This window comes from Palaemon carinicauda, unplaced genomic scaffold (genome assembly GCF_036898095.1).
Source record: "Palaemon carinicauda isolate YSFRI2023 unplaced genomic scaffold, ASM3689809v2 scaffold425, whole genome shotgun sequence".
Taxonomy (NCBI): domain Eukaryota; kingdom Metazoa; phylum Arthropoda; class Malacostraca; order Decapoda; family Palaemonidae; genus Palaemon; species Palaemon carinicauda.
This window is the reverse complement of record NW_027171679.1, coordinates 29,520-50,403: the sequence shown is the minus strand read 5'-3', so window position 1 is coordinate 50,403 and position 20,884 is coordinate 29,520. Positions and strand designations below refer to the sequence as shown.

The following is a 20,884-nucleotide window of genomic DNA, read 5'->3' as shown; positions in this document are numbered from 1 at the left end:
CATCCTCGTCATCTTGGGCAGCAACCACACACGCAACGAGGTCCGCCAAGGTATTCTTCGTGTAGAGGGCCTTGAACGCCCTGATAACCCCCTGGTCCATCGGTTGAATTAATGACGTGGTGTTGGGTGGCAGGAACTCAACCTGAATGCCCTCATGCGACAGGTCAGTTGCGTGTCCACCAGCGTTATCCATAAGGAGAAGGATCTTGAATGGCAAGCCCTTCTCTACGAGATATTTGCTGACTTGCGGGATAAAACACTGGTGGAACCAGTTGGAGGTCAGCATCTTCGTAATCCATGCTTTTTGATTATGCATCCAGTACACGGGAAGGAGATTCTTATTTTTATTTTTCAAAGAGCGAGGATTTTTCGACTTATAAATAAGCCCCGGCTTTAACAAAAATCCAGCAGCATTGCCACACATCACGAGGGTAACGCGATCCTTGAATGCCTTAAAGCCAGAGGCTTTGGCTTCCTCTTTGAACAGGAAAGTTCGCGACGGCATTCTCTTCCAAAACAAGCCAGTCTCATCCATATTAAAGACTTGTTCCGGCTTGTATCCACCTTCGGCGATAATATTCTTGAACGTCTGGTTCACGTAAGTTTCAGCAGCGGCAGTGTCAGCGGAAGCAGACTCCCCATGCAGGGAAACGCTTTTCAGGGCGAAGCGTTTCTGAAACTTCGCGAACCATCCTTTGCTTGCGGAAAAACGTTTCTGAGGCTGGGAATCAGTGGATGTCCCTGGTTGAGGATCATCTGCATCATCATCATCTTCAGCATGGTTGCCGTCGTCGTCTTTAGGTTCCTTTGCAGCAAAATTCTCATATAAACTCAAAGCCTTTGTTTGGATGGTGTTCGTATCCAACGCTATGTTCTTCTTCCGGCAGTCGGCAATCCACACAGCTAAAGCACCTTCCATGCGTACGATCGTTTTATTACGCGTTGTAACGACTCGCTTCGCTGATCTGCTAAAGGTGATTGCAGCCGTCTTTCTAATGTTCGCCTCGTCCTTTTTGATATAGCGAACGGTGGATTCGTTGATGCCAAAATGGCGGCCGGCGGCCGCGTAACTTCTACCATCTTTTAACATGTCGAGAAGCGTAACCTTCTCAGCTATCGTCATCATCCTTCGGTGGCGTTTAGGCTCACTACCAGCCTTAAGAGAAGCAGAACGCTTGGGAGCCATTACAGTAGGATTTACGTACAGTACTGTAACAAAAAGTTCAACTTAAAAAGGTCGCACACAGCACAGATTAAACTTCACAAACTTAAGAACGTCTACTCAGCGATACGCGGTAAGAGAAAGTGAACGATCCAGCCCCGCGAGAACTTTGATGCTGCGGGTAGAAGATGCGGGCAAAACACCAATCACAGGCTAGATAACAAAACTTGAGTTCTGATTCGTCATCTATCAGCGCTTGAACCAATCACAACCCGTCTTACAGTACTATGATGCGTTGGTTACTCATAGAAGATGCCCCGCGCATACTGAACGTACGTAGATTAAGTACAATACCGTAATAATAATAAATAATGATAATAATACTGTACAGTAATGATAATAATAATAACAATAATAATTTTATTAACAACAACAACAATAATAATAATAATAACAATAATAATAAAAATTTACGTACGCTATTTTACGCCTCTCTCTCTCTCTCTCTCTCTCTCTCTCTCTCTCTCTCTCTCTCTCTCTCTCTCTCTCTCTCTCTCTCGTACGCTTATTCGAAATGTGATTTTTGCAACAAAGAATATTATTGGATGCAGTACTGTACTACGTACGTATACATACAAAAGATTCATGGAAAAGAAGCACATCCATTACAGTACACACCATTCTAATATGGTATGACTGCATCTGATTTGCGTTTCATGTTCGATTTAATTTTACTACGTACTGAATTATCGTATGATCACATTCTCTTTTCGTGTTTTATTTCTTTCTGTGCTGAATTATATATCATATGTAATGCAATGAACAATCAGTAAGAGCAGATATTACTAATTACAGTATTAATGGAATTACAGGTAACAAAATATCGTATTTGGGGGTCTTCAGATTTCGCGGTATTTTCGAATTTTCCGGAAAATCCGCGATATGTATATATATATGGGTTATGGAAAAACCCCGCGAAGTGGTGAATCCGCGATTGTCGAACCGCGAAGTAGCGAGGGTTCACTGTATAGAAATACAGTAAGTTTCCTTTTTGGTCTTTTTGCTGTGTGTGTAGTGTACGACATCACCGCGGTGACACTTTGTGGGTCGCGATCTCTCCCTTGGTCCTTCGGTCGTTCCTTCGGCTTCCGATTCTCTGCCGCCGTGGGGAATCGCCATCGCGGGACTTTATTTATTAATCGGTTTTCTACGCTGTTCCTCCTTTCCTACGGGGAACTTGGACTATCATCGACGTCTACGCCTTCCCACCGTTCTGTCTGATGAGAAGGGTGCTCAACAAGACCAGACTATCGGTTAACCTGTCTATGACTCTGATAGCTTCGCTATGGCATCATGCAGAGTGGTTCCCGGATCTTCTGCATCTCCTGACGGAACTCCCGAGAGAGCTTCCCCCCACGACACGAGCTACTCAAGCAACCACACTGCAACATCTACCACAAAGCCGTAGCATCGCTTCGGCTTCACACATTGAGACTATCCAGCATCTCCTCACAGAGAGAAGCGTTTCCCAACAAGTTGCGGAGCTGATGTCTCGACACCTGCGAAAGTCATCTGCAGGGGTCTACCAGGCAAAGTGGAGAGTCTTCTGTGGTTGGTGTCGTGGGAGAGGTATCTCTCCCCTTGATGCCACTATTCCAGCAATAGCGGAGTTCTTGTATATCTGCGGGAGGTAATGCGCCTTTCGGTCTCGGCAGTAAAAGGCTACCGCTCAGCCTTAAGTCTTGCCTTCAGGGTGAAAGGAATAGACATTTCCCCCTCGCGGGAACTTTCTTCGTTCATACGAAGCTACGAACTTAACTGCCCCCAGTCGGAAGTGAGACCTCCTCCATGGAACGTGGTTCGGGTTCTTAGGGCTCTTAACCCTTTTACCCCCAAAGGACGTACTGGTACGTTTCACAGAAGCCATCCCTTTACCCCCATGCAAAAAAATGCTATAAAAATTAGTTTTTTATATTTGTTCCGTAACCGAAATACAAACCACGCTATTTACAGAGGGTTACCTTTTAGCGCAGCTGAAATGGCGAGCCATTAGAATTTAACGAGGGTGTATTACCCCCGCGCTAGTTAGCGGGGGGGTAGGGGAGTTGTAGCTAGCTACCCCTCCCCCCCCTCACACACAGATGAATGCTCACTTTCACTTTTGGCTCGGACTGTGACAGACGTCTCTGTCTTGGTCCTCTCTTGGCAGCCATTGTTTGTTTTGTCTTTACTTAATCGCTTACTTTTCATTTACTCAATATACAGCATGTTTTCATGTTGGTATATATATTTGAGTATAGAAATAAGTAAGTTTCCTTTTCAGAGTTGTGTGTGTAGTGTACAATATCTACGTGGAGTCCTCGGCAGTTAGGCCACCACGGCGTAATTTTATGTCTTTCTCTCTCTCTCTCTTGAGGTCGTTCACCCTTTTACTACGTGTTACTACGCCCTTGTAGCTTCCTTTCCGTGTGGGGGGGTTGCTACGCCGTACGTTTGTCTCAATTAGTTATGAATCTAATTGTAGTTGTTTTTTGTTTTTCAGCTTGTAGAACGATTCCTTTCGGGGTTTTCGTTCTTTCTTTAGTGTTCATTCATTTTTAAATTACATAATTACATAGTTACATAATTATAATTGTTATAATTCTGTTTTGGTTACAGCTCTCCTTCCGTGAGCGTAAGTGGTTGTGAGGGCACGTGCCTGTTGTGTAATTCTTGTTTCCTTTCCCTCGGGATTCCTCTTCGGAGCCTTCCCGGGGGAATGAATGTGTACTTATATTATTTGTTTTATTTTTTTACAGTTACCGATCTAGTTCGTTTCTGTAATATGGCAACGGTGTGAGCTGTCTTGTTGAGTCCTGGGGATTCGGCTGTTGCTGCCTCCCCCCTTGTATTTTCGTCAGGGGCGTGTCTCCTTCTACTGGAAGTACTCCCGTGACGACGGACAGCTCTCCAGTTCATTTTAGAACTCTCAGGAGGCTTGCCTCCTTGGGCTGGTAACTTTCCTTCCGAGGGAAGTTTTTCCTGTCCAGGCTTGAGTTTTTCCCCTTTTGGGGGGTTCTTCTCTTGCCTTTTTTTCGTGCGACTATGCTCTTGGTGCTGAGCGGTCATACCTGCAGTTTCGCTCAAGGGGCTGGGCAACTGCAGGAGCTCCTCTTCGGAGGATTGCTCCTTTTAGGTCACTGGCTGACCAGTCTCTTCTACGAAGTGTTTCTCTTTCGTTCGCGAGAGAGTACACTCATAGAGACTCCTCTTCGGAGGTTTCTTCTGTTGCTGTTGCTGTTGGCCTCCCTCGCCGTAAGGCCCACCGTCCGCCTCGTCGTAAAGGGCCTCTCATCTCCCTATAAGGGTGCTTGAGGCGCCTTTTTGAATCTCCGTTTGCAGCCTACAACTCCTTTTTCTCGATCTTCCGCCTTGGTGCAGATGGACAGCAGTCTGATCTCGTCTTCCGACGGGCAATGGTCTTCCCGACGGACAACGGTCTTCCCGACGGACAGCGGTCTTCCGACGGACATCAGTCTCCCGGCGGACAACGATCCCTTCGGGGCAAAGGGTTGCCTCCCACGGGGGTTCTTCCCTTGCGTGTCAGGGTTTCCCTGCGCGCCCTTCTGCTGTGTTCTCTCCTGCTCCTGCTCAGTGTTAGCGCACAGGCGCTCTTCTGCTCATCAGCGCTCTCCTGTTCGTCAGCGCTTTCATGATGATCATCCCTGCTGTTCCTGTTGGTCTCTTACAACTCCCCCCTTTCTAAGGAAGAGGGGAAGGCAACATTCAGGCTCGCTCCTGAGTTGTTGGCTAGACTCAGAATCTGGGGGTCCCGGCCCTTCGGTCCGATTCATTCAAGATTTTGAGTCTCCATTCTGTATCTGATGTCCCAAGACCTTCTCTTTCTTGCCAGTAAAGGAATCGAGAGGTTAGCGCTGGGAACAGCTGCAGTTTGTCCTCGGTTGCAGCCGATTTGGGAGCACAAGGAGGACATGGGGGAGAGTCACCAGTATACCTCTTCAGCCCGGACTCAAGGACATTCATCTCGACCTGTCTCCAGACCCTCCCCCGTCACGTTGCCCTACAGCACGATGTTGGATACATCGCAACGTCCCTCGCCTTCGAGTAATACTACTCTGTGACGCAGGTGCTACAAGCTGGAGTCTGGAAGCGTCTAATGACCTTCGCAGCCCGCTTCCTGCAGGGCGTGACCCACAGGAGTCTCGATACGTTTTCTATCCCTCTGTGGTGGCTATACAACAGCTGGTCTAACCTCAGGCTCCTTTTTGGACAGGTAGCAGAAGGTTGAGGGCATTGTTATCAGGTTTTAGTCTGCATGAACGAAAGAAGTATGTCTGGCCCTTACTTCTTTCTTCATCATCCCCTCTACGGGGAAGCAGCATCCTGGTCTCTGCATAGCTGACCTCGAACCTCTGCAGGTAAACCATGCTTCCTTGTGTTCCGAGTATTGAGTCAATACTGTCGCGTCCCCCATACCCTGACGAGGTGGTATAGGGAACGTCCTAACCCAGAGTTCCTTCTGGAACTCCAGGTCAACTGCCTAGGACGGGTCACACTTCTTCCTTCACACACAAGCTTACGTAGGCCACATGGTTCCTTGCGGAGCAAGGAACTTGTGAGGTGCAGGGACTCCTTTTCTCGAGTGCGACTCACTCGGATTCTGAGTCCCCGGGTAAAGCCAAAGCCAGTATGGCTGGGGACTTTCCACCCTACCTAAGGGGTAAGTCACCCTCTGTAAATAGCGTGGTTTGTATTTCGGTTACGGAACAAATGACAAATTCGAAGATAATTTGTATTTTTCCTAACCATACAAACCTTAGCTATTTACACATATTTGCCCGCCAGCCTTGTCCCCCAAGACAAGTCCTACCTCCAAGTGAAAGTGAGCATTCATCTGTGTGAGGGGGGGGAGGGGTAGCTAGCTACCACTCCTCTACCCCCCCCCCCCCCCGCTAACTAGCGCGGGGGTAATACACCCTCGTTAAATTCTAATGGCTCGCCATTTCAGCTGCGTTAAAAGGTAACCCTCTGTAAATAGCTAAGGTTTGTATGGTTAGGAAAAATACAAATTATCTTCGAATTTGTCATTTTTTGATAATATTTTGAGAAAATTCAGGCTTTTTCCAAGAGAATGAGACCAACCTGACCTCTCTATGACAAAAATTAAGGCTGTTAGAGCAATTTAAAAAAAATATACTGCAAAATGTGCTGGGAAAAAAATAACCCCTTGGGGGTTAAGGGTTGGAAATTTCCAAATACAGTACCCCGGGGTAAAAGGGTTAAGAGACCTCTTTGTGTACCATCACGCCAGGCTTCTGATCGTCACCTGACTTGGAAGACGGTGCTCCTGCTCGCTCTTGCCTCGGCCAAGCGTATCAGCGAACTTCAGGGTCTCTCGTACGACGTTGCCCATTCAAGAGGATAGGGGGAGGTAACGTTGAGGTTCGTCACTGAGTTGGTTGCTAGACTCAAAAGGATTTCGAATCTCCGTTCTGTAACAGATGACCCAGACCATCTCCTACTATGCCCAGTAAGGAGTCTGTGGTGTTATCTTAAAAGAACAGCTGCAGTTCGTCCTCACGTGCAAGCCCTGTTTGTGAGCACAGGAAGGACGAAGAGGAGGGTCACCAAGAATACCTTTTCAGCCTGGATTCAAAGGGTCATCCATCACGCCCTGAATCCAGATCCTCCTCCGTCACGTCGCCCTAGAGCACACGATGTCAAAGGCATCACAACGTCCCTGGGCTTCAAGAGGAACTACTCTGTGATGCAGGTGCTACAAGCTGGAGTCTGTAAGCGTCAAACGACCTTCACAGCCCACTACCTGCAGGACGTGACCCACAGGAGCCTCGATACTTTCTCTATCGGCCCTGGGGTGGCAACACAACAGCTGGTCTAACCTCAGGCTCCTTAATGGACAGGTAGCAGAAGGTTGAGGGTATTGTTACCCAGTTTTAGACTGTATGAAGGAAAGAGTATGTCTGGCCCTTATTCTTTTCTTCATCCTCCCCTCCCTTGGAGAAAGCAGCATCCTGGATTCTCTGCATAGCTGACCTCAAACCACTGCAGGTAAACCATGCTTCCTTGTGTTCCTAGTATTAATATAATACTGTTGCGTCCCCCATACCCTGATGAGGTGGTATTGGGAACGTCCTAGCCTAGAATTCCATCTAAAGGACTTCGGGTCAACTTCCTAGGACAAGTCACACTTCATTCCTTCACACACAAGCTTATGTAGGCCGCACGTTCCTTGCGGAGCAAGGAATTTGCGAGGTGCAGGGACTCCTTTTCTCGAGTGCTACTCACTCTGATTCTGAGTCCCCGGGCAAAGCCAAAGCCAGTAAGGCTGGGACTTTTCCACCCTACCTAAGGGTTAAGTCACCCTATGTAAATAGCGTGGTTTGTATTTCGGTTACGGAACAAATGACAAATTCGGAGATAATTTGTATTTTTCCTTACCATACAACCCTTAGCTATTTACACATATTTGCCCGCCAGCCCTGTCCCCCGTGAAGTCCTACCTCTAAGCGAAGTGAATCAGTTCACCGGCGTGTGAGGGGGGAGGGGTAGCTAACTACCCCTCCCCTATCCCCTCGCTAACTAGCGAGAGGGTAGTTAACCCTCGTTAAAAATCTAATGGCTCGTCATTTCAGCTACGCCGAAAGTAATACCCTATGTAAATAGCTAAGGTTTGTATGGTTAGGAAATTACAAATTATCTCCGAATTTGTCATATTTAATTTGTTTTTGCTTTTTCTTTTTCATTGTGTTTGAAGTTGGCCTCTACTACTATGCGTACTTGCCCTGGACTTCCCGGCCTCCCTTGTGGGACCTTTATGTCGGCGGTCGACACCGATCCCCACACCTTATGTCCTCACTGTAGGGGCCAGCGGTGTGATAGTGGTAACGTGTGTATAGAATGTAGGGAGTGGTCTACCTCCCAGTGGGAGAGGTTTGCCCGGCATCAGAAGAAAAAGTCCAAAAGGGATCTTTCTCCTTCAGAGGCTTTTTTGAAGAGAGAAAATTCCAGGACTTCTTCTTCCGTAGCCCTTTCCTCCTCCGAAGCTCCCCCTCGAGCGGTCTCTATCGAGAGGCCGGCGAGTGGTAGCGTAGACCATATTGCTGTTGACCGATCCCAGTGTGCGGGAGAGGTAGTTGCCTCCCATAGCTTCCTCTCCTCCCCCGGAGGAGGATTTGAATATGTCTAATCGTGATTTATTACAGCTTTGGGCTTCCTTGGGGCTGCAGGGTTCGCCCTCCAAGGAAGCCCTGTTTGACATGATCAAACTTGGTGCAGCTGTCAAACAATTGCCAACTACAGCAGGGTTAGATCCTCTGTCTGTGGTTGACGTTGTTGTGACGGAGACATCTCTTGGGTCAAGTTAAACCCCCGTTTCTGTTGCTGAGGTAGCTGACTTAGATTCCCCCTCCGAACACCTTTCGAGGGAGGATCTAAGTCCCACGGTCTCTCCTGCCGGTGATTCTCCCCCTCGGGGGAGTTCACTCACAGAGACTCCTCTGCGGAAGCCCCTTGATGGTCAGCCTGCTGATCCCACGGCCCCTCGTGGGCGTATAAGGCGGAAGGCTCGTCCTCCCCTTTGCCGTAGAAGCCTTCCTTCCCCTCACAAGGGAGTTAGGAGGCGCCTCTTCGGCTTGTCGTCGTCGCCACAGTCCTCTGCAGAGGAGACGACTCGCCATTCGCCGACCCTGCCAGCTACCACCTTAGACCTCTCCGGGGATCATTCGCGATCCCCTTTGGATGATGGTCGTCCTTCGGGACACAGTGACCAGCCTTCCTCCAGACCTGCTGACTTGCCGTCACCTTTTGATGTTGCAGATGCGCGTTGCGCGCCACCTGATCCTGCCACTGCGCAGGTACCGGGCCCCTCGGGGCTAAAGGGCCTTGAGTGCAAAACCGCGCCTCTTGCCCTCAAGCGCTAGGTTCTTCCTGCGCGCCCTCCTGCTGCTGCCGCTGTTCCTGTCTTACCACCACAGCGTTCACCTGCGCACGTGCGCGCCCCTGTCCCTGCTACGCGCCAGGGTTCCCCTGCGCGCCCACATCCTTTTGTGCCCCGGCGCCCTCCAGCAGTTCCTGCGCCTGTGCCCAGCGTTCCCCGGTTCTTGCCTCATCGCGCGCAGTTCAAGAGGTTCCTACGCTAGCGCACAGGTTCCTCTGGACTCGCAGCGCCTGTTTGGAGTTACGCGCGAAGCGCGCCCACGCGCAGTTCCAGTTCCAGCGCTCACACTCTCGCCAACGCGCCAGCGCGCTGCCCGGGAAGCGCCTAAGCTAGCGCACTGGCGCTCACCGGCACCACAGGGCTCTCATTCCAGACCGCGCGATCCTGCAAGCGTTCCAGCCGCGCGCGACGCTCCGGTCATCAAGGCGCCTCATGCAACCCTCCAGCGCATACCTGTGCGCCCTCTTCAAACCGCGTGTCCTGCTCGCCCACCGCAGCAGCGCACACCAGTGCGTCCACATCCTGATGCACGCCATGCGCGCCCACGATCACCTGCGCGCCTAGCGCTCCCACAGGCGAGTATGCCTGTCCTGTCGGACCAGTGCCAACCTACGCGCCATCCCTTCCTCGAGCTATCCTGAACCGGCGCTTATGCGCCCTCTCCCAGTTCTCCCCGATACGCGCTCGGGCGCCCCTGTCCTCTCACGCCCTCCAGGGCCGCTTCAGGATACTGCGCGTCCTCGCGTCTGGCCGCCTCCCGTTCCGGCTCCTGCACGCCACACACCCTCGCCATCTCCTACGCGTGCCCGCTCCAGCTCCTGCGCGCCCCCCGCGCCCGCACCATCGCCAGCGCGCATCGCTCCCACGCTCCTGTGACCTCGCCAGCGCGCCCTCGCACCCGCTCCACCACCCTCTCTCGCCCACGCCGATGCACGCCCGCGCGAACGCGAGATTCCTGTGTCACGCGATCCTCACGCCCACGACCCTGACCAGGGCCCATCACGCGACCTCCAGCATGAGCGTCGCCAGGCGGACAGGTCTTCGTCTCGTTCCCCTCCCCGCAAGCGCAGACCAGCACGCTCGCCGGAGGAGGGGCGGTTCCCGGACAGGTCTAAGGACTCCTTCTTTTCAGCTTCACAGGCGAACCTGCATTTGTCGACTCCTCCAAGGGATCGAACGTTGCCCTTCCCTCCAGAGGGGAGTGTCTGACAGCGCGACTGTCAGCCAGCACCCCTGGTTCGGTACCCTGGTCAGAGCTCTTGTGCAAGCGATGAAGTCCGCCCTCTCTGACATGGGTCGCAAACCAGTGGCAGCTTCCTCCCCCTTGAAGAGGAAGGAGGAGTCTCTCCCATGGAAACACCTCCAAGGCCTATCTTATCTCCTTGCAGATCCTTGCGCAAGGCTCCTTCCCCCCCCCCCCCCCCCCCCCCCCCCCCCGTGGATGAGGATTACCCATCCTCAGGAAAGTCGGACGAGCCGGACCATTCCCCCATCGCACCAATGGGGGAAGCTCCGCCTCTCCCTGAGAAGTCTTCTCGTCCAGGGGTGGAAAAGAGCCTGCACCCTTCGTTACTCGAGTCCTGTATCCCGCCCAGGAGGGAACCGAAGGACTCTAAGACGATTCCTAAATCGTCAGCAAGGATCAGGCAGGAGCCATCTAGACCTTCCGAGGATGTCCACGTGTCCCCCCAGGAAGAGCCACTGGGGACGGGAGACTTCGCTGCCAGTCCTTCAGGAGGAGAGCACCAAGAGTCAGAACACGCATTCTGGCAAGTCTTGACCCTCATGAAACCTCAACGGAATCCCAAACCCTGAGATTCCTCCTCGTGAAGGTAAGGACACGGTCCTGGACCGCGTCTACGGCACCCAGAAACCCTCTAGGGCCAGTGCAGCCTTGCCCTGGTCTCAGGGGATGAAGAGTGCCAGGGACAAGGTCGAGGGCCAGCTCTCTGAGCTTGACTCCTCCAGCAGATCCAGCGCCGGTAACAAGCTCCTCCCTTCTCCTTGAGTCCATCAGAGGAGGTACTTTGAGATCCTTGAGGAGTCTTGTTTGGGTCTTCCGATGCATCACTCTGTGGAAGAACTCGCCGGGGGAGTCCCTCTTGAAAGACACTCCAACCGGCACGTGTCCCACTCAGCCACTGAGATCCTAAGCCAGGAGAAGGTCGCTAAGTGTGCCATGCAGGCAACTTCGTGGCTTGACATCTGGCTGGGGTCTCTGGGCATCCTGGTGCGGTCCAAAGAAAGCACCAGGAAGGCACTGGAGACTTTCTTACTCTCAGGCACACGGACCATTGAGTTTCTGGCCCACCAAGTCTCGAGCTTGTGGGCCAAAACGATTCTCAAACGTCGGGACGCTGTGGCTGAGAGGTTCCACCAGAAGGTTCCCAGTTCGGAGGTTAGCAGGCTCAGACACTCTTCCGTGTTCGGTAAGCGTTTGTTTGAGCCTAAGGACGTGGAGCTTACCGCTGAGAGGTGGAGGAAGTCCAACCAGGATTGCCTCATCCTTAGGGCCCTGACATCGAGGCCCTACAAACCTCCAGCGGCTCAACAGCCCCGTCCAGCTAAGGACACAAAAAAGACCACTGCAGCGAAGCCGAAGGTGTCTTAAGCCCTTTCCTGCCAAGAGCAGAAGGAGCAAGAAGTCCTCCAGGGGAGGCAAAAACCCTAGAGGTAACAGCCGAGGCCGTAAACGCTAGGGTTAGCAGTCCCCCTGCATGTCCACCAGTGGGGGGATGCCTACAAAGTTGCGCGACAAGGTGGCAGCAACTCGGGGCAGATGCCTGGACGATTTCCGTGATCGCTCTGGGTTATCGCGTCCCATTCACAGCCTCTCTACCTCCCCTGACAGTGAATCCAGTGTCGTTGAGCTCTCTTGCCATGGGATCGGCAAGAGGGCAAGCCCTTTGGGCAGAAGTCCAGACCATGTTGAAGAAGGACGCTCTCCAGGAGGTTGTAGACGGGTCCCTAGGCTTCTTCAGTCAACTCTTTATTGTGAGAAAGGCATCTGGAGGCTGGAGACCAGTCATCGACCTCTCAACCCTGAACGGGTTTGTCAAGCAGACTCCGTTCAGTATGGAGACGGCAGACACGGTCAGACTCGCAGTGAGACCGCAAGACTTCTTGTGTACACTGGACCTGAAGGACGCGTACTTCCAGATCCCAGTCCATCCGTCTTCAAGGAAGTACCTAAGATTTTGCCTAGACAACAAGATCTACCAGTTCAAGGTGCTGTGTTTCGGTCTCTCCACAGCCCCTCAGGTGTTCACCAGAGTGTTCACCCTAATCTCTTTGTGGGGTCACAGGATCGGCATCCGTCTCCTTCGTTATCTGGACGACTGGCTGATCCTAGCCGACTCGAAGGCAACCTTTCTTTGCCACCAAGACAAGCTCCTCGAAGTTTGCCAGGATCTAGGGATCATGGTAAGTCTCGAGAAGTCCTCTCTGCAGCCCTCTCAGAAACTGGTATATCTAGGCATGGTCATAGACACCAATCTCCACAAAGCCTTCCCATCAGACGACAGGATAGCAAGGCTGAGGATGGTCGCGAGACTTTTCCTCAATCGAGAAGAACTCCCAGCCCAACCGTAGTTACGTCTCCTCGGCCACCTCTCCTCCCTGGCTCGTCTGGTTCCCAACGGTCGCCTCAGAATGAGATCCCTCCAGTGGCGACTCAAGTCCCGGTGGAATCAAGGTCACGATTCCCCGGACACTTTGATCCCTATGGGTCTTGCGGAACGGACGGACCTCCGGTGGTGGGTGGCGGACGAGAACCTACAAAAGGGAGTGGATCTTCTTGTCCTTCCCCCGGATTTGATGTTGTTCTCGGACGCATCAAAGAAAGGGTGGGGGGCCCACGTTCTGAACCACAGGACATCAGGCCTGTGGTCAGAATCAGAGAAGTACCTTCACATAAACCTGCTAGAAATGAAGGCCGTGTACCTGGCACTTCAGAAGTTCCACCAAGTCCTGGCGGGCCACTCCGTGATGGTGATGAGCGACAACACCACGGTGGTGGCTTATATCAACGAGCAGGGAGGTACCTTTTCGGAACAGCTATCCCATCTTGCAGTAGAGATCCTGAGATGGTCCGAAGTCCACTCGATCTCGCTAACGGCTCACTTCATTCCAGGCAAAAGGAATGTGCTCACCGACAGTCTGAGCAGAGCGACGCAGATAGTGAGTACCGAGTGGTCTTTGGATCCTCAAGTAGCCAACAAAGTCCTGACTTTGTGGGGTTCCCCGACGGTGGATCTGTTTGCTACAGCGCTGAATTTCAAGCTCCCGCTGTACTGCTCCCCGGTTCCGGACCCCAATGCTCTCTGGCAGGAAGCCTTCCAACAACGGTGGAACAACGTCGATGTGTACGCCTTTCCCCCGTTCTGTCTGATGAGGAGGGTGCTCAACAAGACCAGAATATCGGTCAATCTTTCAATGACCCTGATAGCTCCGCTATGGCATCACGCAGAATGGTTCCCGGACCTTCTGCAACTCCTCACGGAGGTTCCGAGAGAACTCCCTCCACGCCACGAGCTACTCAAACAACCACATGCCAACATCTACCACAAAGCGGTAGCTTCGCTTTGACTTCACGCCTGGAGACTATCCAGCATCTCCTCACAGAGAGAGGATTTTCGCAACAAGTTGCGAACAGGATGTCTGGTCACCTGCGCAAGTCATCCGCAGGGGTCTACCAGGCGAAGTGGCGAGTCTTCTGTGGTTGGTGTCGTGGAAGGGGTATCTCTCCCCTCGATGCCACTATTCCAGCAATAGCGGGGCTCCTCTTGTATCTGCGGGAGGAAATGCGCCTTTCAGTCTCGGCAGTGAAAGGCTATCGCTCAACCTTAAGTCTTGCCTTCAGGCTTAAAGGAATGGACATTTCTTCCTCGTTGGAACTTGCCCTTCTCATACGGAGTTATGAACTTACCTGCCCTCAGTCGAAAGTGAGACCTCCTCCATGGAACGTGGTTTGAGTTCTCAGGTCTTTGAAGAGACCTCCCTACGAACCATTACGCCAGGCTTCTGATCGCCACCTTACCTGGAAGACGGTTTTCCTGCTAGCTTTGGCCTCAGCCAAGCGAGTCAGTGAGCTTCATGGTCTCTCGTACGACATCGCCTATTCAAGGGGATGGGGGAGGTAACATTCAGCTTCGTCCCTGAGTTTGTTGCCAAGACTCAGAATCCGGGAGTGCCGGACCCTAGGTTCGACTCTTTCCAGGTTTCGAGTCTCCATTCTGTAACAGATGATCCAGACCATCTCCTACTGTGCCCAGTGAGGAGTCTGAGGTTGTATCTTAAAAGAACAGCTGCAGTTCATCCCCAGGTGTGAGCCTTGTTCGTGAGCACCGGGAAAACGAAGAGGAGGGTCACCAGGAATACCATCTCGGCCTGGATTCGCTAGGTGATACATCTGGCCTTGAATCCTGACCCTCCTCCGTCACGTCGCCCTAGAGCGCATGATGTCGGGCATAGCTATGTCCCTGGCCTTCAAGAAGAACTATTCAGTGACGCAGGTCCTTCAAGCTGGGGTGTGGAGGCATCAGACCACCTTCACGGCCCACTACCTGCAAGACGTGACACACAGGAGGCTCGATACGTTCTCTATCAGCCCTGTGGTGGCTGCACAACAGCTGGTCTAACCTCAGGCTCCTTAATGGTCAAGTAGCAGAAGGTTGAGGGCATTGTTACCCGGTTTTAGTCTGCGTGAATGAAAAGATCTGTCTGGCCCTTATTCTTTTCTTCATCCTCCCCTCCCTTGGAGAAAGCAGCAACCTGGGTTCTCTGCAGGTAAACCATGCTCCCTTGTGTTCCTAGTATTAAGTGTAATACTGTCATGTCCCCATACCCTGACAAGGTGGTATTGGGAGAGTCCTAGTTCCATCTGAAGAACTCCAGGTCAACTTCCTAGGACGAGTCACGCTTCTCACCTTCACACACAGCTTATGTAGGCCGCAGTATGGGAGGGACTTGCCTCCCTTCCTAAGGGTTGAGTCACCCCATGTAAATAGCGTGGTTTGTATTTCATTTACGGAACAAATGACAAATTCGTAGATAATTTGTATTTTTCCTAACTATACAAACCTTAGCTATTTACACATATTTGCCCGCCAGCCCTGTCCCCCGGGATAAGTCCTACCTCTAAGCAAAGTGAAGCACTCACTGGTGTGTGTGAGGGGGGGGGGTTAGCAAGCTATCCCTCCCTACCCCCCGCTAACTATCGGTGGGGTAGTAAACCCACATTAAAATTCTAATGGCTCGTCATTCAGCTACGCCGAAGTAATTACCCCATGTAAATAGCTAAGGTTTGTATAGTTAGGAAAAATACAAATTACGAATTTGTCATTTTTTGCTCATGTGGTTAACTATTGCACTGTATTTGTTCTGTATCTACTTTCTACATGGTAAGGGTAGAAGAGATTCTTTAGCTATGGTAAGCACCTATTTTAGGAGAAGGATACTCCAAAATCAAACCATTGTTCTCTAGTCATGGGTAGTGCCATAACCTCTGTACCACTGTCTTAGGTTAGAATTTTGCTTGAAGGTACACTCAGTCACACTTCTGTTTCCTTATTTTCTTAGCTTACTAGACTATTTTCCCTGTTGGAGCCCATGGGTTTATAGCTTACCTTGTAATAATAACAATAAAATTTATGTGTAATTTCAACAAGCACAGACATTTTCATAGCCCTAAGATGATGTACAGAATTATTATTCTTGTCCCTCTGATATTTTGTGGTTTTATCTTCTATTAGTAACGAGTCTTTTCTTATATATTTGCTTACACTTGAGATAACAATCTTCAATCAATCTCATTAAATCTGAATGATCCATCTCCTTTCAGGATGCCCGAGAAACTAAGTGCCTCGACTGAGGTGGATTAGATGCCGTCTTGCACAGTCTGCTCGTTAATCCTGGAACTTGGACACTTTTCAAACGCCCAGCTTTTCCAGGTACGGTAATGCTCGCACAGGTCTCAATAAGCTCTCCAGATATATTGTCCTATTAATTTGATGATGTTTTTACAAAAGCCAAACTTGTTAGGTTGTGACTCCATCACTTACCTCTATTTCAAATGAGGCCATGAGTCCGGCTCTTTGTCTCTCATAGGAGCCAAGCGTGAAGGATACTTTGGGGTAATAGTCAGACAGACGCCCTAAATTTTATAGCCGAGGGCTTCCTAAGGAAGATTCCCATATAAGTGATAAGCGTTTGTATTTGCGTAGGTACTGTACAAACTACTGTACAAATTTCAAAAGTAATTTGTAATTATCCTAGCTATACTAACCTGAATCATTACCTCTGCCAGCAAAATTGGAGGGAGGTTATGTTTTACCCGCTGTTTGTGTGCGTGTTTGTTTATGAACAGCTTCCTGGCCATATTTTTAATCGTAGAGTAATGAAACTTGCAGGGATTAACTGATATGTAATCAGCCACAATTTTGTATATCGTTGTCACAGAGACTTCAAACTTGGTTTATATTTGAGTGTATGAAATCCACACCAATTATTACATGTTAAGGTCAAAGGTTAACCCTTTTACCCCTAAAGGACGTACTGGTACGTTTCACAAAACCCATCCCTTTACCCCCATGGACGTACCAGTACATCCTTGCAAAAAAATGCTATCAAAAATTTTTTTTTCATATTTTTGATAATTTTTTTAGAAAATTCAGGCATTTTCCAAGAGAATGAGACCAACCTGACCTCTCTATGACAAAAATTAAGGCTGTTAGAGCAATTTAAAAAAAAATATACTGCAAAATGTGCTGGGAAAAAAATAACCCCCTGGCGGTTAAGGGTTGGAAATTTCCAAAGAGCCTGGGGGTAAAAGGGTTAAGGGCAAGCAGAAGATCGAGAAATAAGCTGTTGTGGCGGAGGACTGCACTCTACTGAATTCCCCTCTAGTTTATATATATTTCCCAACTCATTCACGCTACAAGTCCTGACCAAGAACAGAGTGATAACAGAGGAGCTAACTCCGACACCCTGAGCCAGGTGGGAATAATCTGCAACCACACAATGTTGCCAGCCCACGATATTTCATCAATTTTGTTGTAACAAAACAACAGAGGTAACCCATATAAAGAACTCAGGTTTGTATAGCTAGGAAAAACACAACTTTCTTTTAAAATTTGTAGTATTTTGGCCGTTAATAAACTTGTCTTTTAATCGTATATGTTCTGACCTAAAAACAAACCTTTTGTTCTTAAAACAAGAGAAACTTCATTAAAAAATTATATTCTTTGATTTTTTTTATTTCCATTTACGTATATCAATTCTACTGCCATTTTCTCTTCATGCTATTTATTCTATCTGTTGAGATACTACCACTAGAGTTATTGGGTTGTTTCAACTGGCCATATTGTACTACACTAGATCCCCTTCTGGTTACTGCTCATTTTCCCTTCGCCTACACATACACCGAATAGTCTGGCCTTTTCTTTCCCATTCTCCTCCGTCTTAATTCACCTGACAACACTATCACCAAACAATTCTTTTTTGCTTAAGGGGTTAACTATTGCACTGTATTTGTTCTGTATCTACTTTCTACATGGTAAGGATAGAAGAGACTCTTTAGCTATGGTAAGCACCTCTTTTAGGAGAAGGATACAGTACTCTAAAACCAAACCATTGTTCTCTAGTCTTGGGTAGTGCCATAATTGTACCACTGTCTTGGGTTAGAGTTCTTTCGCTTGAAGGTACACTCGGTCACACTTCTGTTTCCTTATTTTTTTTCTTCACTAGACTATTTTCCCTGCTGGAGCCCTTTGGGCTTATAGCATCCTGCATATTCAATGAGGGTTGTAGCTTAGCTAGTAATAATAATAATAATATTTACATGTAATTTTAACAGGTATGGACATTTTCCTAACCCTAAAATGATGGTCAGAGATTTTATTCTTGTGCCTCTGATATTTTGTTAGTCATTTTATTAGTAAAGAGTCTTTTCTTATGTCTTTGTTTACACTTTTGATAACAATCTTCAATCAATCTTGGTAAATCTGAATGATCCATCTTCTTTCAGGATGTCTGAGAAACTAAGTTGCTCAACTGAGGTGGATTGAATAGCGTCTTGCACGGTCTGCTCGTTAATCCTGTTGCTCGGACACTTTCCAAACACAGAGCTTTTCCAGGTATGGTAATATACTCTTCCATTTAGTTCATTGGTTTCCAAGAGACCAGATGTAAGTTGATTTTCACTCTATAAAGGGAGGCTCTTAACTTCCAAACATCCAGATATACAAACGCAAATCCAACTGAAATTCTAAATGTCAGATATTTTATAAAAAGTTCATGATGAAACGCTGTAATTGAACAAAATTATTTCATTTAATGCAGAACTGTCATTACTTATCTGCTACCATTTTATATAATCCTTATACAGTATTAAGCTTCTGTGTGAAGTACAGTACTGTAAAGTACGCTTATAAAACTACTTAACTAAGATTTTATTTTTGTAGACTGACCTAAAGTTGGAACTGACATGCCAAGAGGGAGTATTACTGCATTGTCAAAAGGGCTTATCAGTGTAAAGGTCACTTTCTATCCATTTCATGTTATTTCATAAGATTTGTCTTTCAGGAAATGTTTAGAATTAGTTTTTTATTCATACAATATATTGCTGAATTTTATATTTGACTTCTGGAGTAAAAATCCACATCATTATTTAGTAAAATTTTAGATGATTTTTATGTAATCTCATTGCAGACAGAAATGCTCCCCAGTTTCCATTTAGTGCAGTGTGCCCTTTTGAAAGGGATTGGTGCACTAGTTGAAATTTGGAGGAACTTGTAGTAATAATAGCTTTGCTTTTTAGGTATTTTTATATATACCAGTATCTATTTATTCTTCAAATATTAGAAATTACTTAAAGATTGGAGTAAAGTGTCTTTTGAAAGGATTGGTGAACTAGTTAAAATTTGGAGGGATTTGTCACATTAATAGTTTTGGTTTTTAGGCATTTCTATACAACCCTGGTTTCATTTTATGTTTCAAAGTATATTAGAAATATTTTACGTAAATGCTACCATAGGAATTTCATACTCTCAAAAGCCTAAAATTGTCGAGAAAATAAGGTCATTTAAAAAAACATAAGGACAAGGGTAGTTGGAAAGAGGCCAATACTGTAAAAAAAGAAAAAAAAATATAATTGCATTTAGCAGAATGGTCAGCTTGGTTGATGCTGAAGATATACACTGTTTTAGAGACTGAAAGATTCATTTCTATTTTCTTTATGCAATTTTTCTGTTTCACTAACATATTCAGTATAAATACTCTCTTTATAATTGGATTTTTAGTAATGAAGCAAAATCAATTTAGAATGATGTACTGTAGTGCATTTGTTTTATACACTTTATTTGACAACTCACTCTGTAGCTTTATAACCAAAGTTTGAAACGATAGGTTGGTTTTGTAATATATTCATAAGCCGAAGGAATATTTGAGTTTTCAACACTTCCAGTTTAATGTATATAGTCATCCCCTGCTTATCGAGGATTCGCATATGAAACCTGACTATTTGTTGACTTTTCTAGTTGGAAATCAAAGTCATGGGTTCCAGGTTAGGCTTACCCTAAGTCAAAATCTAACTAAATTTGACTTACAAACAGCTTCTTGTAACCTATTATATTTGTAAGTTTAAGGACCTTCTGTACTGTTTATTTCTTCCTTTTGCAGATCTTGTGGAAGATGGGCTTCTGACGGCACCTCAGATGTTTGTCCAGCAGTTTCCAGTCTAATCGGAGCCTTGGGGCCACATCTTGGTCCCCTCGTCACCAGAGAAAGATGCTGTCCTTTTTCTTGCTTACACTCGATACATTTGTCCCTTTCACATATGATTTATGAAAAGGTGAGTGGTATCCATATTGTAGATCAAGTAAATAGTGTTCATAATTACCCTGAATTAGTTTAGATGGGTTGTGTCCTTACAGTCGAATATTATGATTATTATTATTACTAGCTAAGCTATAACCCTACAAGGGAAAGCAGGATGCTATAAGCCCAATAGTTCTAACAAGGAAAATAGTTTAATGAGGAAATGAAATAAGGAAACATAGAATAGTGTGCCTGAGAGTACCCTCAAGCTAGAGAACTCTAAACCCTAACCCAAGGCAGTGGAAGACCATGATACAGAGGCTATGGCACTACCCAAAAGAATAATAGTTTGATTTTGGAGTGTATCTCCTAGAAGACACTGGACACAACAACATCAACCAAGCTGATCATTCTGGTAGATGCAATTTTCATTTTCTTTCCACGCTTATGGTATTGATCTCTTCTTGTTAACTAAAAATATTTTTTAAATTTACACTTCATTAGTGAGCATCGACAATCGCACAGTTTACAAAACTAGAATTCTAAGTTACGACAAGGAAAAAACTACATTCTACACTTATAAAAAAATTTAATTTTAATCGGAAATTCAACGTAGAAATATACTGTTCTCGGCCGTATTATTTTGTTTGGTCCAAAATAATATTACTCATCATTAACAATACATGAACCATATTTATTTCACAACTGGTTATCTTGTATTTATCAATCTCTCATACAGCACCAACAGCACATGAAACTCTACGGAAAATACGCGACTTTGGCTTCAAATTGGTCGACCACCCGCCTTACTCTCCAAACGTGATCCCCTCCGACTATCACCTCTTTCCACAACTGAAGAAACATCTCAAGTGAACGAAATTTCATGAGTTTTCATAACCCAGTCAAAAAAAAACAATTACGAGGATCTCAATGTGAAGCTGGGCTCTTAG

At 47.5% G+C, this 20,884-nt stretch overlaps 1 protein-coding gene across 1 annotated transcript in view; it reads left to right on the top strand.

The window, feature by feature from the left end:
• The window catches only part of LOC137636875 (stromal cell-derived factor 2-like), a 43,619-nt gene that overhangs the window by 21,615 nt on the left and 1,120 nt on the right, over positions 1-20,884 (top strand). Inside the window, exons 4-7 of the mRNA XM_068369223.1 lie at positions 15,961-16,069; positions 18,145-18,253; positions 19,797-19,968; positions 20,674-20,884. Of these exons, the coding sequence (XP_068225324.1) occupies positions 15,961-16,000 (40 nt within the window). The 3' untranslated portion in view covers positions 16,001-16,069; positions 18,145-18,253; positions 19,797-19,968; positions 20,674-20,884. The remainder of the gene's footprint in view (positions 1-15,960; positions 16,070-18,144; positions 18,254-19,796; positions 19,969-20,673) is intronic.